General features: G+C 47.8%; 1 protein-coding gene across 4 annotated transcripts in view; it reads right to left on the bottom strand.

Moving 5' to 3' along the window:
* Positions 1–27,170, bottom strand: part of USP9X (ubiquitin specific peptidase 9 X-linked) — a 1,749,911-nt gene that overhangs the window by 728,341 nt on the left and 994,400 nt on the right. For all 4 annotated transcript variants that reach the window (XM_086934127.1, XM_086934125.1, XM_086934124.1 and 1 more), the window contains 2 exons: positions 25,014–25,292; positions 10,580–10,705 (listed from right to left, as the gene is read on the bottom strand). In XM_086934127.1, the coding sequence (XP_086790253.1) occupies positions 10,580–10,705; positions 25,014–25,292 (405 nt within the window). The remainder of the gene's footprint in view (positions 1–10,579; positions 10,706–25,013; positions 25,293–27,170) is intronic.

A 27,170-nucleotide genomic window follows, 5' to 3' on the forward strand; every position in this document is an offset into this window, starting at 1 on the left:
ACAAGCAAAAACAAAAATTAGGTACGCTAAACCTACCATATTTGTAATCGAGAGTGAGGGTCGGTATATTACTAAACAGATACAAACATTGGGGCAGCACAACCATTTTAATTAGAGCAATGCGGTCGGCGAGCGACAATGGTAGTTTCACCCATTTGTCCACTTGCCGCTCTAACTTTGAGGACACCGACTATAATTCTTGCGTAGGACTGTATCCGGGTCCCTGTGAACCCACACACATAGATATTTCACAGGGACCATGGGCCATTCCAGAGCTAATTCAAGCTTGTGCTGTAGAGTGTACTCTGTCATCGGGACCACCACCGATTTGGACTAGTTAATGTTTGATCCAGAGAACAGCCCAAAGTGTACGTATTCTCGCAGGGTTGGCACCATGTAGGTCTGTGGTTTGCGGATAAATAACACCATGTCATCTGTATATAGGGAAAAGCTGACGGGGCGATGGGCAAAGAGGCAGACGAGGCCCAGTGTCGCTGCCTAACGATGCAGGCAAGGCGCTCCAGTGTTAGCGCAAAAAGAAGGGGTGAGAGGGGGCTGCCCTGGCGTGTCCCTCTAGTAATGCATGTTGGGTCGGAGGTGCTGCCTTTCACTAACTCGCTCTGTAGGGTCAGCCAATTAACAAACATGGGGGGGAGCCCATGCGACGCGGGATGTTAAGATAATTCCATTCTATGGAGTCAAAGGCCTTTGCAGCATCCAACAGCACAGCCGCTGCCTGCAAACTGGGATCCAGGAGATAAAATATGGCAAAAAGCGTCCACAAGTTGTGCGAGGTGGATCTGATGTGGTAAGACCCTGCATAAACGGCTGTAAGCGGACGGTCAAAATCTTAGCCAATACCTTGGCGTCTGTGTTAATTAGTGACAGCGGTCTATATGAGTCGCATCTATGGGGCGGTTTGTCCTTTTTGAGTAAGGCAATGATCAGGGCTTCCCAAAGGGTGGGTGGCAGCTTGCCAGTCATAGGCCTTGGCATACATCTCTAGCAGATAAGGAGCCAGCTCCTCTGCATATTCTTTGTAGAATTCATTAGGGAAGCCATTGGGGCCGGGGGCCTTCTTGTTTGAAAGGGACTTAATCACTACGCAAACCTCTTCTACTATGACCAGATGGCTAAGAAATTCCCTTTGTCCATCCGAGAGCTAGGCAATAGCAATGTCTGCAAGGTATGCATCCAAGTCATCACCGTCAGCCACCCTGTGGCGTGTATATGTCTGCATATCTGGTGCGGAATTGTGCCAAAATCTACCTGGTAGTGTAGTGATTGCAGCCAGCATTGTCAGTGATCTTAGAGAGAACATGGTGGTGTAGACAGTCTCTGATCTTATGGGCCAGGTGGCGACCTGGACGTCCCCCCTCCCCGAAGGCACGGGCAACATGTCTGGCAATGTATTTAACCTCTCGTTCCGCTAGCTCAGTGTATTCCAGTGTGGCCTCCTTGATCAGCGGTAGCATCTGAGCACAAGGCGAGGCCTCAAGGTCGTGCAGTGTTTGGCAAATGTGCAAGACTTACTGCATTATGATCTGACCGCGTGCGAGGTGATCCCTCCACCCGGGACACACAACCTCCTGCCGTCTCACTCAGCAGCCAATAATCTAGCCGGGACCAGCTGCTGTGAGTTGTGGATACATGTGTGCCCTCACGCCTGTCCCAATTTCGCTGCCATGCAAAAAGTGGGGGGTGTGGGGTGCACACCTAAGTTTAACATTCTCAACCATTCCATCCAATCCTTATGTTATTCCTCATTTGCGAGCTCGTCGGTGTTGTGCCAAAGGCACCTGTAGTTAAGACATAGAAGGGAGCAACTTGATGGTCCAACCGGCCGCACAATTGCACGTTGCCGTTCTGGCGATCAGTTTCTGCTTTAAAATTTTCAAAACCAATATTTTCCATTGTTAATTTTTCATCATATACTTTCTCTCCAATCTTCAACCTTTTACTTCAGTCCACACCCGGGGAATTTTGCCATTTTCTAGCTTCTAATGTAAATGCTGTGCCCATCCGGACCTCTTGCACAAACATGACAGATGCAGGGGGTTCATCCAAAACATTGTTTATTAAAACCAATGCATTTCGAGCATCACGTGCTCTTCATCAGGGTACGCTGAAATGAATACAGAAATACATTTTTCATTAGCTTCATAAACCACACTTAATGTATTTAATCATTATTCTATGTTTATATCAATTACATCCTTTTACATTTCCTTTCATCATAACCGGCCAAAACCTCCTTCAGAAGTCCCCTTTGCAGTCATCTCACGCTGCTCTCTATTTCTCCCGTGTTTACACGAGCTGAGTAGTGTCCCTTTTATCTAAAAGTAGTCTCTACATCAACATTCGTTTTAACACCTCTGCCCCTCTGAAAATTACCCCCTTTGTGTTCCAATTTCCCTTTCTGTAATCGCAACCCGCATGTTCCATGGCAGACTTTGAACGGTCTGCTAACGCCCCACCATTCACTCTCTACGTCATCACGTGCTTCTTTGCTCATTCATCCATTCTATATATTCCACATAAAACCGATATCCCTTCCTCTTCATAATGCCTCACAACAAAAAACTGAAAAAACTAAAAAAACAACTATTGTCAACTAATCAATCTCACGCGCATTCTTATCTACATCCAAACATGCCGCTTACTGGAACACACTCACTCTATTAGTTCCGAACACACATTTATCTCTCATTCATCTGGATGCTTAAAACAGATCAGTCCTCACGGCATTTACATTAGAAGCTAGAAAATGGCAAAATTACCCGGGTGTGGACTGAAGTAAAAGGTTGAAGATTGGAGAGAAAGTATATGATGAAAAATCAACGATGGAAAATATTGGTTTAGAAAATTATAAAGCAGAAACTGATCGCCAGAACTGCAGCGCGCAATTGTGCGGCCGGTTGGAGCATCAAGTTGCTCCCTTCTATGTCTTAACTACAGGTGCCTTTGGGTTTGGTACAACACCGACGAGCACGCAAAGGAGGTTTTGGCCGGTTATGATGAAAGGAAATACCACAAATGTGGACTGGCAAGGAATTCCATAGTTTACCCGGGTCTTGGCGGCTAAACTATGGAATTCCTTGCCGGTCCACATTCATGGTATGGAGAACCTGCTGGCTTTTCGGAAAGCCATTAAAACCTTTCTTTTTCCACCATTATAGGTTTCTCCTGTCTATGACTGGCTAGCCTTGAGTATCTGTCTTTTTTGATCTAGAAGCGCCGGGACGCCTCTTTGCTGGGGCAGCTGTTGTGCTTTCAAAACACTTAACATAACATAAAAGGATGTATTTGGTATAAACATAGAATAGTGATTAAAAGCATTAAGTACGGTTTACGAAGCTAATGAAAAATGTATTTCTGTATTGATTTCAGCGTACCCTGATGAAGAGCACGTTGTTGAATTTCTATCTAGGACCCTAATTCGATATTCCCGATTCATGCCCTTATGTGGTTATAACTAATAGTATCCTTATAAAGGCATAAGAATCATATCCATATTTAGTAATAGCCCATGCAGTCCAAAACACGGCAAGGCTACTCCCATAGACTCTTAGAAAGCACAACGCGTTCTTTCAAACAAACCAAGCCTCCAGCAGCCCGGGAATTCCCCCTGCTTTTGTTTTGATTTGCACAAGAACTCCTGGAGTCCAGAAAGAACTGTTAGTTCTTAGTGACGTCTTACGTCCAACCTTACGTCAAACCCGGCACCTTTCAGGTATAAATATACCAACGTTGCCTAAAGCAAACACACGGTGGTGTGGAGCAGAGCGGCTATCTACTTATCCGAAGCCCAGCTGATGCGAGAGCCGAAGGAAGCCGCCCCTCCCTTTTGACGCGCTGGAGAAGCTGTCTTTTCTCACGCCGAGAAATTCCGCTCCGGTGTTCCCAAGTCACCCTCGCGGGTTGCTGAGAGATAGAGTCCTGAGAAGCGAAATACAAGACCTCCTTCATTCTATAACCAAGGTACGGAGCTGATTAAAACCTTCGAGAGAATTCTTGATTCCGATACTTGGCAAAAACCTAACTTAACTTAAAACTGCAACTTACTTACTCCTTCCCACATATTAGGCTTAGGTCAGGTACACCGGGGTAGGCGTATCTTAGAAGCACCAGTTGAGTTCGTTAGTCAATTTTTTTATGTATGTATATATTTTATCCATTTTAAAGTATCAAATGGCTAAGAAACCTTATCAATGCTTTTACAGTAGTATTTCATAATACTACTTTTACTGTACACACTTTACTTTATGATAAGTATTAGAATTGTGGCAATTCATTTCTCTTGCATGAGAAAGAAGACTGCTCAATAAAATAACACCTTTTATTGAAAACGCCTGTCTCTCTATTTCTCTCCACTCTGGTGAAATTAAGCATGCACGATTGAGTGAAATAGCGGTCTATTGTTTTCACACGACTCTAGAGATACACTCTTTATTCTGAGCAAAAATATTCATGTTGTCTAGTCATTACCATGTAGTGTCACAGATAGTGATAGATCTGCCTATACATGAGCAGTATCGTAACAAAGAGTATATGGTGGTACGAACAGCATAATGAAGGCCGCTGGGTATTGTCCTCATATCACAGCACCAAGTTACAATGCAGTTGGCAAGCAGGGAGAGTCAAATTGGAGCGTGGCAGAGAGAGCAGAACATCCACCCAATTCAAGGGACCCTCAAATATCATTGTTCGTCTGGTTTAGAGACTTCGCATAGTCCATTGCTGACTTGGGGGTGGTGAAGATCCGAGGTCTTTCGTTGTAGTCGAAGCGCAGTCGCACCGGGTAAAGCATGGCATAAGGGATCTGTACCGCAATGAGTATTTTTTTTTACTGGCTGGTATTCCCGGTGGGCTTCCTGTACTGCAGCAGTGAAATCGGAGTAGAAAGCAAGGGTGTTGCCCTCATGCGTTATTTTGCCCTACTCCCGGGCCATGCGGAGGATGGCATCCCGGTCCCGGTAATTGAGTAGGCGGGCAATGATGGGGCATGGCGCCGCGCCCGGCGGAGGGAGAGAGGCAGGAGACCTGTGGGCCCGCTCCACAATTAGTACCTATTACAGGTGTTTCGCACCAAAAATGTCCCAGAGAAGGTTTTCCACATAGGTTTGAAGGCGGCCAGTGTTGGTGTATTCTGGTAAGCCAAGAATGAACACATTATTGCGACGCGACCAGGCCTCCAAATCTTCATTGCAAGCCTGTATGACAGCTAGGACCCTCTCCATTGACGTCGCCTTCGTAGTCACTTGCTGCAGGCCGTCCTCAGCCTCCGATACGTGTTGCGGCCTCACTCTGTCGCATGGCATGTTTCTTAAGCTTCTGCGATATGTGGTCCACGCGTAAGTTGAGGTTGTGGATCTTCCCATCGATAGATTGAAGACTTGCTTGGACTGCTAGGAGGGTTTTGTCAAATTGGACAGTTGGTCACTAGGCGCATCAATTTCGGAGTACAAGACGCCTGTTGAGATGTTATTGGGGACCCGCGGGGCTCAAAAGTGAGGCGCGGTTGTGAGAAGTTGGCCTGATATATAGTGCTCACTATTCTAGTGATCACTGTGTATCATTCCAAACGACCCTTATTGAGGATTGGTTGTAAGTCAACCTTATAGACAGCTATCCTAGTAGAGTGGACAAAAGCAGTCTTTAGGCTAAACTCTAGAGGGCGTGTTAAGCCAGCGGTTTTACCATCACATATACCCCTTGAACACCAAGTGAAAGGACACCACACAAGTTGTTATAAAAATAAAGGATATTTATTAATAACAAGTCTACCCTGAACTCTTTATGAGTCAGGGAGCTAAGCACAATACAAAACTCTTACGAAAATACTTCAAGTTGCACAATTTACACAAAACCCCGAGGGGCACAAAAAACCATATACACTAAAAGTGGAATGCGAAATACTAGCAGGTGAGTAACTCGATCCAGAGGCTTCAGGACCGCTAGGACTACACTACTGAACTCTAAGGTTAGGAGCAGGAGGCCTAGGGAGATCGGGTGCAGAGTGTGCACTCTCACGCGGGTTGCGGGACAAAGTCTATGGAGGCTAGTATTTCTAAAGTTACTGTTTCCGGACGAATCCGACTAGGTAGACTTAAAACGAAAAAGGATCTGGACACTTGGATAGTGAACCTGCGTTGGAGCACCGAAATGCTCGGGTTACCTAGCCCAGGGGCTGCGGCTGCATAGGGTTCAAAAGACGTCGGGAATCCTCGTTGTAGTCTATGGAGCCGGAAAGAAGAAGTTGCTGGCAGGCGACCAGTGAAGACGTTCGGTGTGATCCAAGGCTGGATCGGTGATGGAGACGACCTGAAAGCAGAGGGGACTCAGTTCTTAATCACTAGCCAGTGATTGTGTGGGCACCAGGATGGCACCGGATGAGGTCACCACGATCAGGTGAGTGGGCGACGCTGGACTCTGCGGTCACACGGGCCAGGAGGCTTTGTCGGCGACCAGGCTGGAGGTGGGAGCTGTCCCACGATGGTGTCTGCTGTCGGAGATGCTGGAACCAGGATTGGAGCAACAAGCCTCGGCAAAGGCAAGCCCACGCGGTGGAGTCAAGATGGCGTCTGGAGTGGACCAGGAGGGTCCGGGGTGCTCCTCCTTTGGAAGGGAGCAAGGGCCAGTCTGGAGCAACCAGACCAGCGGTGAAAACGTCGTGGTACGTCGTCAGGAGGGACACTAGCCAACGGGCAAGCGACCGGACAACGTGGCAAGCAGCAGAGAGCAGAAGGGCCCCACGCAGATCTCGTGGATGCTGGGGGGATGGACTTCGGTGCTGGAGCTGCTCTGGGTTGGGGCTTCTCAAACCCCAGTGCACTCACTTGAGGATCCATCGGCGGTCGTGCTGGTTAAGCGCCATGCAGGTTTTGAAGATGGCCGGTCCCTCAGGTCTCGTCACACCCACAAATCTCAGCTGGGCTGATGATGCAGGTAGAGGTCAGAGATGCCAGGGAATCCGGGTCTCGTCGAGCTGGTCAGTCTTGATCCGGAGGATGGACGTGCAGCAAACCGCGATGCTTAGGTGGTGCCTGCGGGTGCAGGGTGGCTACTCCTTAGCCACAAGGGAGAGTCTTCAGAGAATGTCAAGAGTTCCTTTCGTGGAAAGTAGTTCAAGATTCAAGATTATCCAATTTGGGAAGGGGGCCCGCTCCTACCTTTATTCTAAGAAAAGGGGCTGGCACGCGACTAGGTCCTGCCCATGGGTGGGACCAGGAGGGGGGTGGTTACACCCCTCTCCTTTGTCCGGTCTCCCCCCAGCTCAGGGGCTGGAGTGACCCTGGAACTGGTTTGAGCCGGCATATGCACAGTGAGCACCGGGGTGCCACTTGCAGTCACCTTCCTCTCAGCCCTGCCTACCTGGGATACGCAAAATCCTGTCTGGGATGGTGCTAGCACTGCCCCTGACAGGAAACCCTTTGTCCGAGCTCTCCTCCCTGGAAGGACTCCCAGCAGCAGGAGGTCAGACTTGTGTCTGTGGTGGCAGCATCCATTTTGTGATGCTGAGGCTCGAGTTAACTTTAACCGGGGTTCACAGTTACATACATGTCGTGTCCCTCTAGAAGGGTGGAATGCTAACCCCGTCGCCAGAATTGGCGAGGGGTTAGTATTCCAATTCGTATGACACCTTACTCGACATGTTTTGATAAAGCGATACCAAAGTTGGCAAATAACCGCGAGGATTATAAGGCACTTAAGAGTATATGGTACGCGTTATCATGGAACAGCTATTAGGACTTGGTTCCGCAAGCTGCAAACGGGCTCAGCTCATGCCAGAGCACCATCTCACATAATTCCAAGCACTCTGCCTTCAGGATTGATAAGGCCTGCCATAGGAGTGACTGATAGGAATCTGTGTGTCCATTTTAGGGTTAGATATAGGTATACTATATCTAAAGCAAAGGGTGATTACACCACCTTGCCCCAGCTGTCGTGCAGCCAGTTGTGTCAGATTTGGATGGCCAGCCAGGGGTGGCATAATACATGCTGCAGCCCCTGGTAGGCCCTGGGTACACCTATGCCCTGGATACCTAAGGTATGCTGTACAGGGACAGATAAGGTGGCCCAGTACCAATCGGTAAATGCACCTAAGGTACATGTGTGTCAATTTAGAGAGAGAACAGCTAGGCTGTGGGTCTGATTAGCAGGCCCACAGCCAGGGAAAGTCGTAAACCAGTACAGCAAAATGCAAAAATCGGGGGTGACCATAGGATTGCAGACCCCACTCTCCTACAGCGGTTGGCTGTGCTCAGATTGCCCCATGTCAATGACACTGCAGCAGGACTAGGCTGGAGAAGAAGATAGTGGCCGTACAACGGGCGTCCGGGCCAACGTGGTCAGGAATCAGGCAGTCCGTATTGAAGGAGCAAGCGATAGGGCAAAGCAAGACAATGCGCTGGAGTGTGCACAGTAACGTCGTGAAGACGACGGTAGAGCAGTCTTCGGGGCGTGGGGAGAGGGAGGGACAGCAGCGAAGGTGCAGTATCCTGTTAGGCCCTGCGCATCCCACCACTCGACCCCCGCAGGAGGCAGCAGCTGATACTTGAAACGTGACTCATGTGCGCTGTTCACACACTCAGGCCCAAAAACAATCCAGGTCTGGTAAGTGAAATACCAGTAATGGCCTTGCACAGCCCGCAGAGAGAGATGGCACAGAACAACAAAACCGATGATTACAGGTGGAGAGGGTATGGCATCTTGCAAGCAGGCCCCTGTGATGGCTATGTCTAGAGGCAGGAGAAAGACCGGTGTCGCCCCCGGTCACGCCGCAGAAGATGGGTGTGAGATGAGCGTACCGCCGTACTTCAGCAAATATGATCGTCTCTGGTAACCATTAGCAGGCAGCAGTAAGGGGCCTTGCTGGATATGCCGGCTCGAGAGGCACGTTATTAATACTACATGAACGGCAGGTGCGGCCGCCACTCACATCACTCTGCCTCCACCAGTCGATATGGAGCGTCCCCAGCTACAAGTCCGGCTGTCGATCAGAGTTCCCACCTCCGGCGTCTGGCAGCAGGACACAGTGTGCCGCTGCAGGAGGGCGATCACTGGATTCAAGAGAGGCCCGCCACGGGGAACCGCAGGTGGGCCATAGTAAGGGGGGGGGCAGCACAACCTCAGAGCATGCCCCTGTCAGTGGGCCGGTTCTGCGGGAGGCAGCAGTCCGGTGGACCGGCTTGAACAGGAGCAGGGTCAATGCCGGCAGCCTACGACCCGCAGCTAGTGCGCCACGCAGATCAGGACCGGGAAATGGCGTACACACCAGCGAACCTAGAGCATTCCACGCTAGATTGCCCGCCACCCCCAAACCAATCCTCCCAGGCCGCCAGCCGATCCGTGGAATCTCCACACGCTGCCTCCCGGTCCAAATCAGCGCGAGATGCAGCACTCATCTCAGCCCCGGGGCCAGAGCACGTCACCAGCCGCCATGAGGTGATGCGGGCCGACAGACTATTAGGCTCCCCTCTTGGCCGCCCGATGACACAGAGGACAGCGCTGCACAGGAGAGGTTGCCCACTGTCCTCCACTATGCTTCCACTGCAGGCAGGTTGGGGATCGCTGGCATAACTGGAGGATATTATCCAGATTGATGGCTCGGCCAGCAGAGCTGCTCTATCATGCAGCCATCTTGCCGTGCACCCTCTAGCGCCCCCCAAGCAGGTTGAACAATTTTTGGCACATTTGTCCTAGTTTCAGGAGGGCAGATGTAATGTCAATACTTAAGCTGCCCTCTGAACCACTACTGCAAATGATGCACTTTCATCCTTTGGTGGCCCATGAGGCAACTTGTGAAGCCGACTGGCATTTAGTTAATAAAGGCACACCTTGATCTGGCACAAGCTCAGTCGGAAACGAAAAGAAAATGAAGCCTCTTCTTATAGCTATGACATGAAAAAGGCACAGTGGTAGAGCCAAGCTGCATTACAACTGGTTGCACTTTTGAAATTCCGTAGCTCAACAGAGGTTGAACTCTGGCTGTTGGTGTTTCGGGGTCTGAACATCAGCACTGGATCATCATCCTGTGCCAGTGGAATCAGTACTAGCATAGATCTTGGGGCCAAAGTGGCAGTCTGTACCAGAGTCTGAACAGGCATTGTAACCGGTCCCACAGGGACAGATGGCGCCATCTAAGAACCTGCCAGAGGTTACCCAATTTGAGGCCCTTGCAATTCCGTGGGGCCTGAAAGCACGCTCTGGAGCCAGAAGTACCCTAAAGATTTGTAGCATGGCCTCTTGAAGGTCTCGATCACCTGCAGAGTCGACGTCAAGGTAATAAGACTTAAATCTTGATGCCATTGTGCCTTCTTTTTGAGTAACAAGAATAATCAGGTCCTGTAGAAACAGTTGGCTAGTAGAATAGGGCCAAGATCATTTTTTTAAGATTACTGATGGACAGCGAAAGGGTTCCAAAAAGATGGCATTTAAAATGAGATGTGATATAAAGTTACTCAGCAGCATTGTCAACATACCTCCATGGAAAATACAATGAAAACAAGTCAAAGACTGTACTGCTACTATGTTCGCAAAAAATTGTAAAAGGTTTGTGATTCAGAATGTTCCTTACCTCATCCGATATTTGCTGTGCTAACCGTATAGCAACATTTCTTAACATACATTCTGATGTTGGATTTGGAATGTTCTGGAGGGCATTTTGTAGCACCACTGCTTGATCGTGAGTTGCTTGATTTATCTGGAATAGACTGTCCTCATTAGGTAAACGAAATATGAACCATAAAACAAACTGACTCAATTGAGACATTAAGATTTTTTTTGTTGACCAGCTATATTGGTGAAACTAAGAATAGATATGAACAAAAGGAAACAATTTTGAAAATAAACCAGACCACCAACAACACAGCAAATTACAAATGAAAACACTATCTGAGATTGTCTGACACACTCGGGATCAGCAGTAGTGATGAGCATTTATTTAAGTGTCAAAATTAGTCTTCAAATCAAGGTCAAGCTACACAAGATAGAAAACAAAGGAGTAGGTACAGCTCTGGCAGAAATCATAGCTTTCTTGCACATTTTGTTTTTACATTATCTAGTAAATTTGAAACAAATGCTATATCAGTGATCTGAGGGAGCACAGTCACACTCAGCCCTGCTGGGCTAGTCTGTGACAAACTCCAGGCCATAACTCTAATCTTTCCAGTGCTAGTCCATAATTAGGCTGTGGGGTTTTAGGTTTAAACCTATAATAACTGATAAAACCCCACTGATAGAAAAATAGCCCTCACCGGTAAAAACATATAAACACTGAAAAAACACCTGGACAACCACAAACTAAATGCCATTCAAAGAAAGGAAAAAGAGAGTGAAAGTAATTGTTTTCTTCCTGAAGGCGTCAATACAATGTAAATTTGTTATACAAGCTAGCAGTAACATTATTCTGCTTGAGTTTTGTTCTTTAGAGATGCCACTAAAATATTGTTTCTTCTTCCTTTTACTTTTTCAGTTTTGTAGCCATTGGTCTAAAGATGCAGGGTTTAGTTTTATGTTTTAGGTCTAGTTTAATTATGTTATAAACTATAGAGAATCAGGAAATATCAAACTCATATTTGATATTTTGCCTGCATCTGATTCTTTCACTGATCGGTAATATGGCTGGTTTCATAAAAATCTTTCCTAATATATGTCATCACATTTACTCACAGAGAATGGGTAAAAACCCTTAATACATCAGGCCATAGTTTCTAGTGGGTCAGTATTGATAGTAGGTGAATTGCCAACACCTCAGGCTTTAAACATTCAATGCAAGGTATAGTGACAAGTATATATATCACCAGGCATCTGGGATAGTGGTGAAAACATGACACCAGACTTTTGGAAAACATGGAACGCAGTCTCACTTGTAATGCTCTGCAAAAAAGGTTCTTTCCAAGTGCAACGAAGATTGGAGTGATATTGTTTGTATTTGCAGTGATTCAGCTACGTATATAAAAAAGTTGTGTGATGACCTGTCAAAATTGATAACCGAGCTGAAGTGAGTCCCTGTAGGAGATCCTTGCCACTTGTTAGATGGTATGCTGAAAGCATCTTTACAATCTTCAGAGTTAATGAGGGATGCTATTGACTTTTTAGACCATTCTGGTGCACTGTTTTCTTATGCACAGGAACTAAAATGCAAATATTTATAATGTTGTGCTTTATGTGGCATCAAGGAAAGAGTCATCCCAACTGTGTCCCTTAGCTGATGGTTCTCAGCCCAAGGGGCTATGAATGCTGAGAGGGCCTTTTCACAGAAGTTTACATGGGAAGGAAAGAGCAAGCGCACATGACCCAAAGACTCACTGAAGAAGTATTGTATGGTGTTCTACAATCAAATTAATTAGCAAAAATCTATTTGGACATCATATACACTATAAGTACACTGTCTATATACCATGTTCTTTCAGTGCAGAAAGCAAGCAATAATAAAAGCAAAACATTCCATAAACACCGGAAAAACACTTTTTCTGTTTTTAGTGGCGTGAAAATGTGTAACCACTGATAAAAACTGTTTTTTAGGATATTGAAAACACTGAAAAAAGCCCACCAGAATTTACCAAAAATAGAAACTGAAAACAGGAAAGCCTATCCATAATGATTGCCACTGGAGTGATGTGAATTTGGCAAATTAAAACCACAAAAGAACAGGCGTGTGGGCAGTACAGTTAAAAGTCTAGAAAAGATTGCAATATTGTTAATCTCAGAGTTAGTAATTTTCATAGATCCACACACTTGAGTCCTTCAAAACATCACCACAACACTGTAGTAAAAGGTGGTTTGTGCGTAAAGCACCTAGTTAGTTATAGTGGTTGCTACTATGATGAGATTTACTATTATGTTGATTTTCAGTTTGAAAGGTGGTATTACACTGTTCTCTGAATTGCTGCATAGTGTATAATGGTCCGCTTGTGCGGTCCGACCTTTTCTTGGTGCTCACGTAGCCAACAAAGAGTTGGTCATCCAACCGGAAATGTTTTGTGCGAACCAGATATAACGAAAGTGCACGTTTTGGGTCCCGATAGTGGAGCCGCTCTTCTTCTTTTGAAGGATGCGGAAAGAAGGTGGGCAAAGTGATGGTCTGCCCGATGTGAAAGGCAGTGACAACCTTAGGAAGGAAGGAGGGACGAGTCCGGAGAACTACCCTGTCCAGATTGGCATACAGGAAAGGAGGATTGGACGAAAGAGCCTGGAGCTCACACTTCTGGCAGATGTGATGACTTCCCTGGAAAGCAGTTTTAAGCGTCACAAGCCTCAGAGGACATTTGTGAAGCATCTCAAAGGGAGTGCACATTAAATAAGTTTAAACTAGATTCAAGTCAAGATGAGTTATGCCTTTCAAGAAACGATTAACCACTGGGGACTTTAAAAGAGAAGGCTGATCTGGTAGGCGAAGGAAGGCAGAGATGGCCGAAAGATGGCCCTTGATAGGGCCCAGAGCAGAGCCCTGCCGGGCTAACGAAAGAAGAAACAAGAGAACCTTCGAAAGAGAGGCAGAAAGGGGATCCACAGCCTTCGGTGTGCACCATGCCACAAACTTGTTCCACCAGCAGGCGTATACCGTCTTAGTGGAGGGACGCCTGGCTGCCAAGATTACATCGCAAACCTCGGGAGGCAGAACAAACAATGTCAACTGCCGCCGCTCAATCTCCAGGCAAGGCGATGGAGGCTGGATAGGTTCAGGTGGAGGACCAACCCCTGTTGCTGCAACAGAACATCCTCCCGAAGAGGCAGACTGGTCAGAGGATCGATGGCCATTTTGAGCAGCTTGGGATACCAGACTCTTCGTGCCCAATCAGGAGGCACAAGGATGACTTGCGCCCGGTCGCGCCTTATCTTCAGCACTCTGGGTAGAAGTGTATACCGCAACTCCACTCGCAACGAAAAGCGTTGCCTAACAAGTGGCCCCTAGGAAATACAATCACGCAGAATTTCTGACATTGCGCGTTCTCTTTGGTGGCGAATGGTTCTAACCAAGGCTCTCCCCACTGTCGAAAGAGACCTTGCATCACCTTCGAGTGAAGACGCCATTTGTGATCCATCATGCACTAGAATTCGTCCACCTTGGAGTTCAGGGAAAATGACAGGTGTTGAACCACCAGGTATATGCCCTGATGTTCCAGCCATGTCCAGAGGCGGAGGGCCTCCTGACATAGGGTCCATGACCTTGCCCCCAGCCGCTCGCAGGTTGGGGAACTTGCTGCCGCCTGAGGTTCTGTGCGGGACATAGCGGGGCACCCCTTTCGTAGCCACGAAAGAGGCAAAAAGCAGACTGCACTGGGTGGCTGTGGAGGCCCAAGGACATGGCCGTGGCACATGGGTCATTGAAGCCCTCTAGAGCATTGTCCGCTTTGTCGCCAAAAAGGTGACCGCCAAAAAGGTGACCGCCATCAAGGGGCATGTCCATGAGGGTGTTCTGGACATCCCAGAAAAGCCAATCTCATCCAGACCTTGCAACAAAGCGTTTCAGACGTGGAAAGTGTCCTGCCAAGAGAATTGGTGGTATCCAGACCACAACGGATGGTAAACTTCGCTACATCTCTCCGGGCGGAGACAGCCTGGGAGAGCACTGTCCAGGCCTCCTCGAGACACTGCGGCAGCACCTGCGCAACCGTATCCTACACAGAGTGGGAATAACAGCCCAATAGACAGGCGTGGTTTACCAACCGATGTCCCAAGCTGGCGTAATAGAAAATCTTATTCCCAAGATACAGCTTCTTGGATTCCCTTTCCGGTGGAGCGGTAGGGAATGCACTCTTGGAAGTGGAGGCTTGGACCACCACGCTCTCCGGGGTGGGGAGTTGGAAAAGGAAAGTGGGGTCGCCGGGGGCCAGGAAGTGGCATTGGGCAATCATTCTGTCTACGGGAGCCCCCTTGTTGAGCCTCAACCATGTGCCCAAAAGGATGTAGGTAAGGGCCTTATTAAATGGCAGCAGGGGTTCCGAAGAGCTCACAGCCGGCAGAAGGTTAGTCCTGACTGCCACCGGAGGAAGCTCGAGGTTGAGAGCCTCTGCCGCCCTACGCGACACCGCTGCGTATGACGCTCCGTCTTTGGTAGCCATGGTAGGAGACGACAACATGGCAAGGTCAGGGGAGGTGTAGAGACCACTAGCATCCCGCAGTTCCTCTCTACAGTCCGGTTCAGATCCTCGCTGATCAGTTGAAGGGTCATCTGACCTGCCCAAGTCCTCCTCCTCATCCTCAGGTTGCCAATCTGGCTGAAAAGGCACCCCAGGAGTGAACAGGGGCACAAAAACCCCTCGGGCGATGCCGTTCTGGCTCCAGGTCCAAATCGGAACGGAGTCCGGGGTCGACGCCAGCCAGGGACACGACCGGCGTCAGTTACAGTTGCGGTGCCGGAGGAAGCGGCACCGGTGGAGGTGTAATAAGGTCAACCAGCGCCGTTCCGGATCTAGTCCTGGATCCACGGGGGCCTGCGGCACTGGGGCCGGAGCCGACGACGGAGAAGGCCTCGGCCCCCCCCCAATTGAGTCCTTAGGGCCCAAAGGTGTGCCGGTGGGTTCAGGCTGCCTAAATATGGCGTGCATAGCCTTGTAAAATTTAAGAATCTGGGCAGGAGTCGCTCCTGGTCCCGAGAAGGGAGGGAAGCCCGAAGTCGACTCTTCAAGCTCAGCGCGCAGAGCTGTGGGAGGGGCACCACCCGCATCCTTCGCCGAGTCAACCGACCGACGGGGCAAAGTCGAGGAGTGGTGATTCTTCTTTGACTTCTTTTTTGTGCTTCGATTTATCCGACCCAGAGTGCGAGGACTTCGATGACTTGGATGAGTGGTGATGGCTCCGCGACCGGTCCCTGTAAGAAAGTGGCTCTGTTTATACTGCACCAAAGTAAGGTACAGTGTGCACAGAGTCCACAGTCCCGAGAGGTTTGGCAGAGGTTAAAGTTAGATATAACCTTACTCTCTAAAGTGGTAGCTTGGTTGAGCAGTAAGGCAGTATCAGAGGACAGTGTAAAGCATTTGTTGTACACACTCAGTCAACAAATGGTCTCACACACTGAACTCTAGGCCAATTGTTTTGTATATTCAAATATATTGTTGTTTATTTGAAGAACCACAAGTGGGTATAAAAATACTATCTCGGAATGAGATGTTGCAATTGAATACTTTCAAATAGCAATAGACTTTTAAATGCAATAGATACCTTTGTTGCAATATGCAACACAAGTTAAACACAATTATAACATTGAGCTCAGTTTTAAGGAATTGCAATAAAATCACTTTACAAATGTTTTTCTTACTCAGGGCTGGATCCTGGATTGAGCCCTGGTGCATTTCCTATAAACAGTTGAAAGAAATCGTTTTTGTTCCACAGCCGATTTTTAAGGAATATTCGTAAGTTTTGAAAATCGACACTTAAAAGAAATTCTGGTAAAAACCAGGCAATGTTATCCTATGGGAGGAAATTGAGTTATCGGAAAATCACAGTTGTAATTACGTTTTAGGGTCAGTGCTGGGCACAAAGATATAGCACTGAGATCTCTCCTGGTAACAGGCAAGTAATTTCGTTTATCGAATGATTTTTAAGGAATATTTCAAAGTTTCGAAACTCGACCCTTAGAAGAATTTCAAGTGAAACCAGCCAATGTTACCCTATGGAGAAAAAACAGGTTATCAGTCTTCGGGTAAGTACTCAACTGGCAGAGTTAAGGTTCTGGGGTATGATTCAGGGGTCTCCCAGGGTCAGGTAAGTACAGTAGTTACATCCTCAGCGGCACATGGGCAGCCGGGAGCATAGTGAGTAGGTCCAATGTTAGCCTATAGCGGGCAGGGGGCCTTTGGTTGGTGGCTGCTAGCAGGCAGGCCACGCGGCTGTGGGAGCTGAGTTCCTCGTCACTTACACAGGGCAAGTGGGGAAGTAGAATAGAACAGATGCTGCACTTCCAGTTGCACTCGGGTGGCTGGGTGCAGGGTGCTTTTAGGCAGTCGGGCGCCCAATGTATTTCAATGGGAAAGCTACAAGACGACCAAAGGCTGCAAGCTCAGGGCGAAGATTCTTCAGGTGGGACCACCACTTCGAGAGGTAGGTTGGGAAGCTGTAGGTTAGGTAGGCACCCTAGAGGAGGGCACAGGGGGCTGCAGGGCGCAGGGGTGTCTTTTGATGTCCGGAAATCTTAACCTCCGCTGGTCGCGGTTGGAGGGGTCCCTGGTTGTGAGGCTGCAACCGTCGTCCGGAGTATCGAGGAGGGTCCTTGGGTGCTGGATTCTTTGTCACAGTCGCCCGGGGGACGTCCTCGTGGTCTTTGTTCACAGGCCGGGCTCGGCAGGTGCAGAGTGCGCTGGATTCACGGTTCCTGGCTGGCACCAGGGGTTGTTGATCTTTGAGCAGAATCACTGCTCGTGGTAGTTCCAGTCTTTAGTTGAGCAAGGCAGTCAGGTCCTCCGGGGTTTTTGAGGTTGCTGACCACAAGAGACGCCGAGGTTTAGCAGGAGCAGGTTCGAGGATCGACAGGCCTGTAGGGCTGGGGCCAAATAAGTTGGCGTTGTCCTCTTGTTAGCAGCTGCGCAGCAGGTTTTCTTTCTTCTTGTTCGGAATCGGGATCTGAGGAAGGAAGGTTCAGGGTGCCCCTAAATACTAAATATAGGGGTGTTACAGGTAGGGAAAGTCAGGGACCAATGGGCCCTTTCCTGGGGTGAGTACACCCCCCTATCCTGCCACTCTCCAGTGGGAGGGGGGCAGGAGCCTAGTACTGATTGGGTAAGGCTCCCCATCCTCAAGATGGAGGTAGCCCGAAGTTGTGCTTCACCTCGCCTCCCCCACCTAAGGGGTGGTGTTGGCAGATGTTGGCACACCCCCTTTCCTCACTTAGGTTTTCCCACCTGTCTTCCCGCCAGAGTGGGGGTCAGAACAAGTGGGGACCAATTACTGAGTACAGCAAGTGGTCTGACCTAGCACCATGTCCCAGGATGTGCATTGTTGCAGGCCCAAGAGAGCGGATGGCTCTCTACCCAGGGGTCCAGCAACATGTCAGCTGGGTGGCAGCCTAGGCAGCCTCTCAGCCCAGATACGGAATATGGGATATGGGTTGGTTTCAGGGGGCAACTCTGTTGTGCGTTTTACATTAAATCCCACACTGGCATCAGTGCTGGTTTAATGTGCTGAGAAGTTTGATACCAAACTTGTCAGTCTTCAGTGTAGCCATTATGGTGCTGTGGAGTTCGTAATGACAACCTCCCAGCACCATATACTCTTAATGGCATCACTGCACTTACAGTGCCCATGAATAGACCTAGGCACTGTAGGGGCAAAGGACTCATGCATCTGTGCCCACACCACTGGCATAGTGCACCCAGCTAGAGGGGTGACTGAGATATGCCAGGGCAGTGTGTTTGTGGGCATGGCACACAGGGGTGTGTGTCATGTCGACTCTGGTTCTGCACCAAGACACACAGCCTGCCAAGGCAGTGTGTGTGTGTCATTGTGCAACCCTTCGAGGCCCTATACCCTAAGTGCTGCAGCCGTTAGGGGTCTTCTCTGTTCACGGTGACCTGGGTACCTAGGGTACCATTTACCAGGGACTGACCTGTGGACCAGAGATGCCAAGTGGGTTTAGGCTTCAATGCAGTTTTAGGGAAGGAACACAGGCCCTGGGTACCCGATTGGCAGGTGCCCAGAGCACACTAAGTCAAAGTACATCAGCATTCAGCAAAAGGTGGGGGCATACCATGAAAGAAAGATGGCACTTTCTCACAGTCCCTCAACCTCCCTCACGACCAGGACCTCGAAGAACCGACTGCCGGCGCTCAAGCAGCTTTCGGGACTGCTCCCACAAAGCCTTTGGAGCCATGGACCGGCAGTCGGACCACAACTTGGGGTTGTGGTCGCTCTCTAGGCAAGAGGCACATGCGGTGCGGATCCGTACCAGACATAAGTTGGGTACAGGAACAGCATGACTTGAATACAGGCATCCCTTGTGCACCAGGGGTCGTAGACTCAAAAAAGACAGCGACAAAAGTTGCTCAAAAAATGACTGGAGGTACCACTCCGGATCTACGCGGAAAAAGAACGAACTGGCGTCAGCAAGGGCAGCATCTAAGTAGCTACTGCAACGTCATCCCAAAGACCACAACGCTAACAACGGACGCAAAGCCGACCAACGCCACCTTCTGACGCGCACAGGTCCTGCTGATGAAACAACTTACCGGATCCAGTCTGACGCATGGGGGTAATTCTAAGGTGAGGAATCTATAACTAACGTGTTTCTTTCAGATAGTAACTTAAAAGCTCTAATATAAGATTCGACCTGAACACCGTTTTGACCTCAGTGGCGGATAAAGATCTTTTTAAATGAAAGCATCCCAAGCAGGGACAAAAAACTGGTAGATTTTTGGCTCAGCAATTAAAGCCGATTGAATCATCAAGGGTTTTATCTGCCCTCAGTTCTCACAATAGTAAGGTGATCACTTTGCTGAATCAAATTACTGCTAACGTTATGAGATTCTACAAAACTGCATACACCTAAGAAGGAAGAGGCAACAACACTACTTCAGAGGGTAGGTTATTTAAATATAAGCACAATCTCCGACTGCATAATGAGGAGAGGATCATCTGCCAAAAGATATTACAGGGGAAGAAGTCATGAAAGCCAATAAATGCATGCCAATGCGAAAGGCTCACTGGAAGGATGGATTCCAGGCAGAGTTCTACAAATTAAACAAGTACCCCAGATGTTATGTAAGGTCTTTAAACATGCGGAAGAAAATAAAGTCAGACTAGAGGAATTTGATCAGCCCATAATTGTCTCTCTCTAAAGTCAGATAAACACTTTTTGAATTGTGGTAGATACAGGCCAGTGTTGCTTAGCAATACAACATTAAACTATTGGCAGAGGTTGTGCCCTGGCTGTGTTCAATCAACGAGGCTGCTGTGCATCCCAGGGTGCAGTGGCTCTACAGCTCTGCAAGACACAGATGGCCAGGGCTATTAAGAGAGTAGCCCCTTTAAAAAACTGCTACATGCTCACTAGGGCATGAGACATTGAGAAGTGCCATAAATCAACCTGACCCTTGTGCAGAGCGAGGGTCAGAGCGACAATGGAGTGCAATCAGGATCCATTAAATAACAAGCATTTGCAATGCAATAGGTCTCGTATTTACGCAAGTTTGAGCTATTGTCATTGTAAATGACAATGCCTTTTATTTATGTATTGTTTTTTAAAACATAAATCAAAGACATTGTCATTTACAATGCCAATAGCTTAAACTATTGTTAATAGGAGACCTATTGCATTGAAAATGCTTGTTTAATTTTGCAAATAGTGAATAATATTCGTTACTGTTAGTGTTATATAAAATGGAGTATATTAGCTAGAATATGACCCTATCTGGAAGCTAAGGTAACTAAAAAGATTACTGTTAAATATATTTTGTATGCATGCTTGCGGGTGAGCGTGTGTTTGTGTGCGAGTGCATGTGAATGTTAGAATGCCTGTGTCTGCACCACTTGCTGTGCTGTAAGTGTAGCTGGAATGTAGGTGTACCTCAGTCTGTTTGTGTAGCAGCAGCCCTATGCCGTGACTGGGTGAGGACCTGAGTCTTTGTGTGGGTCTCCAGCTGGCCTGAGTTTCTGGGTGGGGGATATATCTCTGCAGTCTGTCCTGCACTCGACGGCCTGCATGCGAGTGTTTGCGAGGTCTGCCTGCAACATGCTACTGTGCTGACACCACCTTAAAGTCCACAGCCTCGCTGGTGCTTTTATGCTTCGAGTGAGGGGCTCCTCTGAGTGAGATATGAGCATGCTGGGGTGGGTATCTTATGCTGTGGAGTAGGAAGAGGGTGAGTTTGCCACTACCAGGGGGGCTTTGGCTTTCGGCCCTTTGTTTCCGTACATTTTGCCCCTTGGTGTAGGTAGCGTGTGCCAACCCATGTACCCTCCCTGTTTTTTTTCCTTTGGGGATCGTGATCCTTATGCTGGCTTTTATGTAATTTCTTTGCAAAACAAGTAGCGAAGCAAAGAGTAAAGGCGCGGCGGAAACTGATATTTACTTCTTCTGCCTGATTAACATTGTTTTATCATTCAAAAGTGATGCAATTAAGACTTCATTTAGCACACATATCAGGGCACACAAAAAGGGACCTGGGAGACGGTGCTGGCGCATAATACCCAGCAAATGGCTCTTTTTGTTTGGACTCTGCCAAACACAGTGGGTGCCCGGAGCAGATGCAGGGCCGGCCTTTCTTCGCGGAGCTGGTGGCTGCTGTCTACGTCTGCGGGACGGGCTGGGGACAATGGAGGCGGCCAAACAAGGGTGGACACTTTGTGTTGCTCATTTTTTTTCTCTGCCTCTCTTTCCGGGGTCTCGGCTGCACATAGCGGTTCATCTTATGTGCGAGTCAATCTGTTCACTAGGACCGGGGTGATGGGGCCGGTGATCAACCCCCCACCAGTCAACAAACAGCTCAGCACCTGATGCACACGGCGAGTTCCGTGGAACCGGGAGGAGCTCGGCAAACGCGCGGACCCGGCACCGGTGAGGGCATCGAGTCTGACCCACGGACCAGGGAGAGGTCTGTAAACTCCTTGAGTCATGGGGCCGGAGACCAACCAACCACGCACGTAAATAAACAAGCACACAGAGCCCGCTCGGCACCGGCTGCACACAGTGATTCAGTTTGTTCCGCGGACCAGGGAGAAGTCTGTGAGCGCCTCTGAGTGATCGCGGCCGGAGGATGATCCACCATGCGCGAAACGTAAAGTGAGCGCGGTGTCCCTAGTGGGCGCCGCGCTCATTAAAGTAATAAATTAACAACTGCGGATAGAATGAGTTTAACATTCAACAGTCACTATTTTCACTTCTGCTCGTATTACTTTTTTAAATTTGAAGGCAATGTTTGGATGCGATAACATTTGTCAGTTTCTCCGTCCATCCCCGTGTGACACCCGATCCAGCGCGCTTTGGTTTCTTTCTGATCGAGAGTCAGAGCATCTAAAACCAGAAATAACAACGCTGGTGGCCATAGATGCCCCCCCGTCACCTTTCATACAAAACGCTCATTATTTATGAGGTACCACGTTGCTCAAGAGCACACTGCGAGCCTCAGAAATCAATGGGCTGAGACTTGGAACAGATGCTACACCGAGGTGAAATCACCAATTGAGGAGGTCTCTGCCGCTGGTTAACCCTAGCAGAGAAGCACTGCCATCTTGTATCTCGGGGGCTCAGATTCCTCGGCCCCTCCCACTAGCAGCCGTGATGAAGTACAGAGGAAAATAAAATGACAGTCTGATGTGAGTTAATATTTGCGAATAAAAAGTCTCCGACTGCTTCATAACTCTACAGTAATTAAATAATTTAAAAGTGGCTTTGTAAGTTCAAACACTGGGTTACTCACTCTTGAAGACGGCTCAGAGCGCTTTCAAGATGATGAATCACACGGAAAGAGATCAACGAAACCGAAACCTAAGAGGCGCGCGACGTGAGCTGTCTCTGTAGAAGCTCACGCACGCAACGCACCACGCCCCCTCCCGCGGCTCCGTGACGGGGCCAGTAGAGTGCACGTAAACCTTGGCCGAAAACATGCCGGCCGCGGCCAGGAGTGCACCCTGTGGGTTGCAAGCGTCTGGCGGGGACCCTACAGATGCCCCGCTGTTTTTTTTTGTTAAGTGGAGGAGTATTTCAGCCCGTGATCTCGCAAGACGGACGGCGAGCTCAGGAACTCGACACCGAGGACTGCCCGGAGGTCAGCCTCTCACGAGAAGGTAAGAAGCAGCAGCGCAAGTCTGATGTGCCCGGGGAAGCGCAAGTCTGATGTGCCCGGGGAAGCGTGTGGCTCGGGGGAGCACTGATTTATGATTGAAGAGCGATCTGTGCGACAGGGGAGAGCAGACAGTGGGGACTGGGTCACTGTGTATGCGCATGCGCTGGAGCTTTCCAAGAGACAGACACAGCGAGCGCGTTCGCGCGCGCGTGGCCTGCGCCGAACGCCTTTTGCGAGATGCGCGCGGCCAGCACTGTCTCCTGGGAAGCAGAGTCAGCAACAAAAGATCTCTGGCGAGACACAGCGCTTACGCGCTGTGTTTTCGCTACGAGACCTAAAAATAAAAACAAGGTAGGAAATGAGCAGTTGGAGACCCACCACCTCTATTAACTAGCTGCCACTTGGCTTGCATTATTCAGGTCGACATGGTCTTGCTCACATTTCGGTTTTCCCAATGCTTGCTGAATCGCAAAGCCAGATTAAGAGCAAACCGTCACCAGATAGTACACTGTGGTTGTGAAAGAATCAACCGGGGCCATATCTTTTCACGGTGTTAGACAATGGAGGGAGAATAGAGACAGAAAGGGTGTGGAGGTGGCAGCCCGGTGGAGACATTATCAAAGGGGGCTACTACATAAAGCCTCACATAACATTCCACAAAATGCCATGGTTTTAAAGACACTGCAAGTGGCCAATGGCTTTAAAAAAGTGCCAAAAGGCAAATGCATATGGGGGTTGACCTTAAGCCCACTCTGTGCTGTACTGAATGTATTTATCTATGTATGTATGTTTATTGGTAACAAAAGGTCTCCAACAAACAAGTACTGCGGTCTGTGGGTAAGATCTAAAAAAGCAAATTCAATTATTAGATAGTTGAAAACATGTTGTAGATCTTGAAGCTTTTATTGCGAGTGCATGCAATCAGTGAAAGTTTTACACAAGAACACAGTCCTGAATTCTCAAAGAAACGGTAGGATGAAACAGATCAGCAGGCTAACTATCACTGGCAAACTACAGTACAGAATTATCAATTAAACATTGCGTTTTTGGCTAATGCAAGCTCCGCATTACACCAGGTGGATCTAGGAGCAGATGTGTTTAACTCACAACAAATCTAGCCTTACATGAGCATGCATATCTGAAAGAAAAGAGAGAAAAAAGATCTTGGGAGATAAGAAATTCAGGCCCTTAACTACACTCACATTAGGGTATGCAAGATGCAAAACTGGCATATGTTGCCTCGAAAAGGAAACACATGTATCTTCCTTTAAAGTACAATAAAAAGGGAGTTACAGTTCTAGTACTGCCTACCTAACAGATCACACCTTGAACAGCACGAAATTTTCAGATGTTTATTTTGTTTTTTTGATTAATAAACCCCCAACAGTTTGATGACGCATATACAGTATGCAATATGAAACACAGGCCAGTAAACTAACTTATTATTGAATAGGGACTTTTTGTTTTAATTAATGAACTTGATGATCCAAACGCTGCAAAGGTATTGCATGCCGTTATATCAAAAAAGAAAACATTAAGTTCAAAGGTTGGCACCTGTCTTTTCATGACGAAGACTTTCTCTAGGGCTTGAGGATTTACCATTTGTATTTTGTTTCAAAACTGAAGTTTCACAAGTGGATTCTTTCTAAAGTATTGCATTCTCTTATTGAATGCTTCTATTGCATGCTACCTCAAATAGCCGCTTTCCTCTATTTTCCTAAAACCCTACATGAAAATTTGACCTTGACCTAAAACGTCCAATTTCTCCCTTGCCTTTCTTTTGAATGCCCACATCTTTGCCTTCTATCCCTGCGTGTATTTTCTCCCTAAAGTCCCAACTGCATGCCTATGTGCCTTATTAGTATTATATTTCAGCAAATTGCCCAACACTTCTCGTTTGAAAATCATACCATTGCAAATCAAAAATACCAAATATCCTTGAGGCTGGCAATACCAACTCCTGTATCCTCACTAATGATCTCTCCTAACTCCAATTAATTTAATCTACCACAAATAAACTAGTGTAAATGCCTGGAATGGATCTTTGAAAGCACAAGATTAACCACTAACCCTGGGGTCCAGAGTAGCACAAATCACTGCAATGCTTTGTTAATGGTAGTAAGCACTGCATAATTAAAACACAAAACAAAGAAAAACAACCTTTAAAGTGAACCACATTATAAAACCAATTAACAAAATCCTTTGTTGACAAAGTCCATTATACATCAACAACACAGATCATTTGATTCTCAACACAAAGAATAGGTATAGAGGTGAAATAAAATGGGTTACCGGTGACATTGGGCTAGCAACTTCTCCAACTGGTTGGCAAGCTTCTGCTACAGCTCGTACATGGCCATAGCCTATTGCTGTTAGCAACAGTTTGGCGACCTTCAGAGCATTGAGGTAGGCACCACGTCGTGTTTCAAGATCTGCATTTGGCAGGAAATTATTTCGCGTCAGCATGCTCAATACAAGTGGTAAGCCACCACTTTTCAGAAAGTTGAACTGAAAATCACTTGCATCTTCCCCAAGTGGAGCACTGGCAGGCATCAACAATGCATACACTACCTGTATGGAAAAAACATAATTAAGCTTAATATCCATAACCACTAAATAAAGTTATCTAAGCAGTGGCTCCTGCTACATAGGAAGAAAGCTGGAGGACTAAAAGTATAAAGTATGTGCAATAAAGAAACCTCAAGTTGGTACTGGCAAAGCATCAGTTCGTTCAGGGCACAAAAATGAGTCAAACTGGCCAATAAAATAACACCTTCATGAACTTTAACATAAGCACATTACTAACCAGTTCAGTATTGTGGAAGCACATCAGTGTTGGGTTGGCTCTTTAAAACAATACTGAAAATTAGCCTTTATCCTCTTACCAGACAACAAGTGATGCATACTCACCAAGCACCAAATTTGAGTAATAAAACAATTATACCCTTAGACTAACATAAGTGCCAGCAACACAAGCATGCTTGAGCATCAACAGAGAGAAATTCTACTGCGAATATGAATAAGAACACACTAGAGGAGTGTGAGAAGTTGGCCTGGTATATGATGATCACTATTCTAATGAGCACCTTGCACCAGCCCAAACGACCCTTATGGTGATTGGTTGTAAGTCAACCTTATAGACCAGCTATCCTAGTGGTAGCATGGACAAAAGCAGTCTTAGGCTAAACTCAAGAGGGCATGTGAAGCCAGCTGTTTTACCATATGCAATCCTTTCAAATACCAAATGAAAGGACACCACACAAGTTATATATTACAAAATATATGTATTTATTTCTAGAATAATCCCCTATACTCTTTATGAGCACAGAAGCACAAGCGTTCAACAAAGAACACAGTATAACATACAATAAGCTGCACAATTATGGATAGGCCGGGTGGCCACTCAAACCATATATTAAAAAAGTGGTATAAGAACCACGTCACGAACAATGGTAAGGCCTAGGGCCTTGGGAATCGCTGGGCCTACACTGGACTAATGAAGGTTAGGACATAGGAGGCCCAGAGGATAGGGTGCAGTGTCTATAGGTAACCGCGTTTACCATACAAGTCAATAGTGCGTAAAAATCAGTAAGTTATAGCTTTGGGAGTCTTCCGACTGGACTAGAACTTAGACACTTGAAACTAGGACACTAGAGGTGTAAACCACTACAGGAGCACCGGAGTTATATCGTTACCTCACCCATAGGAAGCGGGTGCATAGGTGCCAAAGTGTGTCGGGTTTCGTCGTGAAGTTCTATGGAGCCTGGAGGAAAAGATGCTGTTGGCGGCCAGGAGAGAAGAGTCCGGTTGGATCCAAGGGTGGATCAAAGATGTAGAGGACCTGAAAGCAGAGGGGACAGAGTCTGGGTCACTAGCCAGTGACCAGGATGTAACCAGGATGGAACCAGGCAATGTCTGGTTGCGATCAGGAGCTGTCGAATAGTTTGTCTCTGCTGCCACGTGGACCAGGAAGGATCGAGGTTGACCAGCTGGTGAACACGAGCTGTCCCACGAAGGCTCTTGCTGTCGGCAGTGTCGGTACGCGAATTGGAGTCACCAAGCCTTGGCAAAGGCAACCCACGCAGGACTCGAAGATGTCTTCTTGATCGGACCGGGAAGGTCAGATCGGGGGCTCCTTTTCAGGGGAGCTGGGGCCAGTCTGGAGCAACCAGACCAGCAGTGTAGTTTCGATGGATCATCGTCACAGAGGCCACTAGCCAACGGGCAAGCGACCGGACAACGTGTCGAGCAGGAAAAGTGCAAAAGGGCCCCAGGCAGCACTCGGAAAGTGTGGAGAGGTGGTCTTTGGAGCACAGGCTGCTCGGGGCTGGGGCTTCTCAAACCCCAAAGCACAGCGTCGAGGGAGCCTTGGGAGCTGCACAGGAAGCACTTCGTCGACTTTTCAAGATGGCCGGTCCCACGTCTCACGTCGCCTCCACGGGTCTAAGC

Source organism: Lissotriton vulgaris, chromosome 8 (genome assembly GCF_964263255.1).
Source record: "Lissotriton vulgaris chromosome 8, aLisVul1.2, whole genome shotgun sequence".
NCBI lineage: Eukaryota > Metazoa > Chordata > Amphibia > Caudata > Salamandridae > Lissotriton > Lissotriton vulgaris.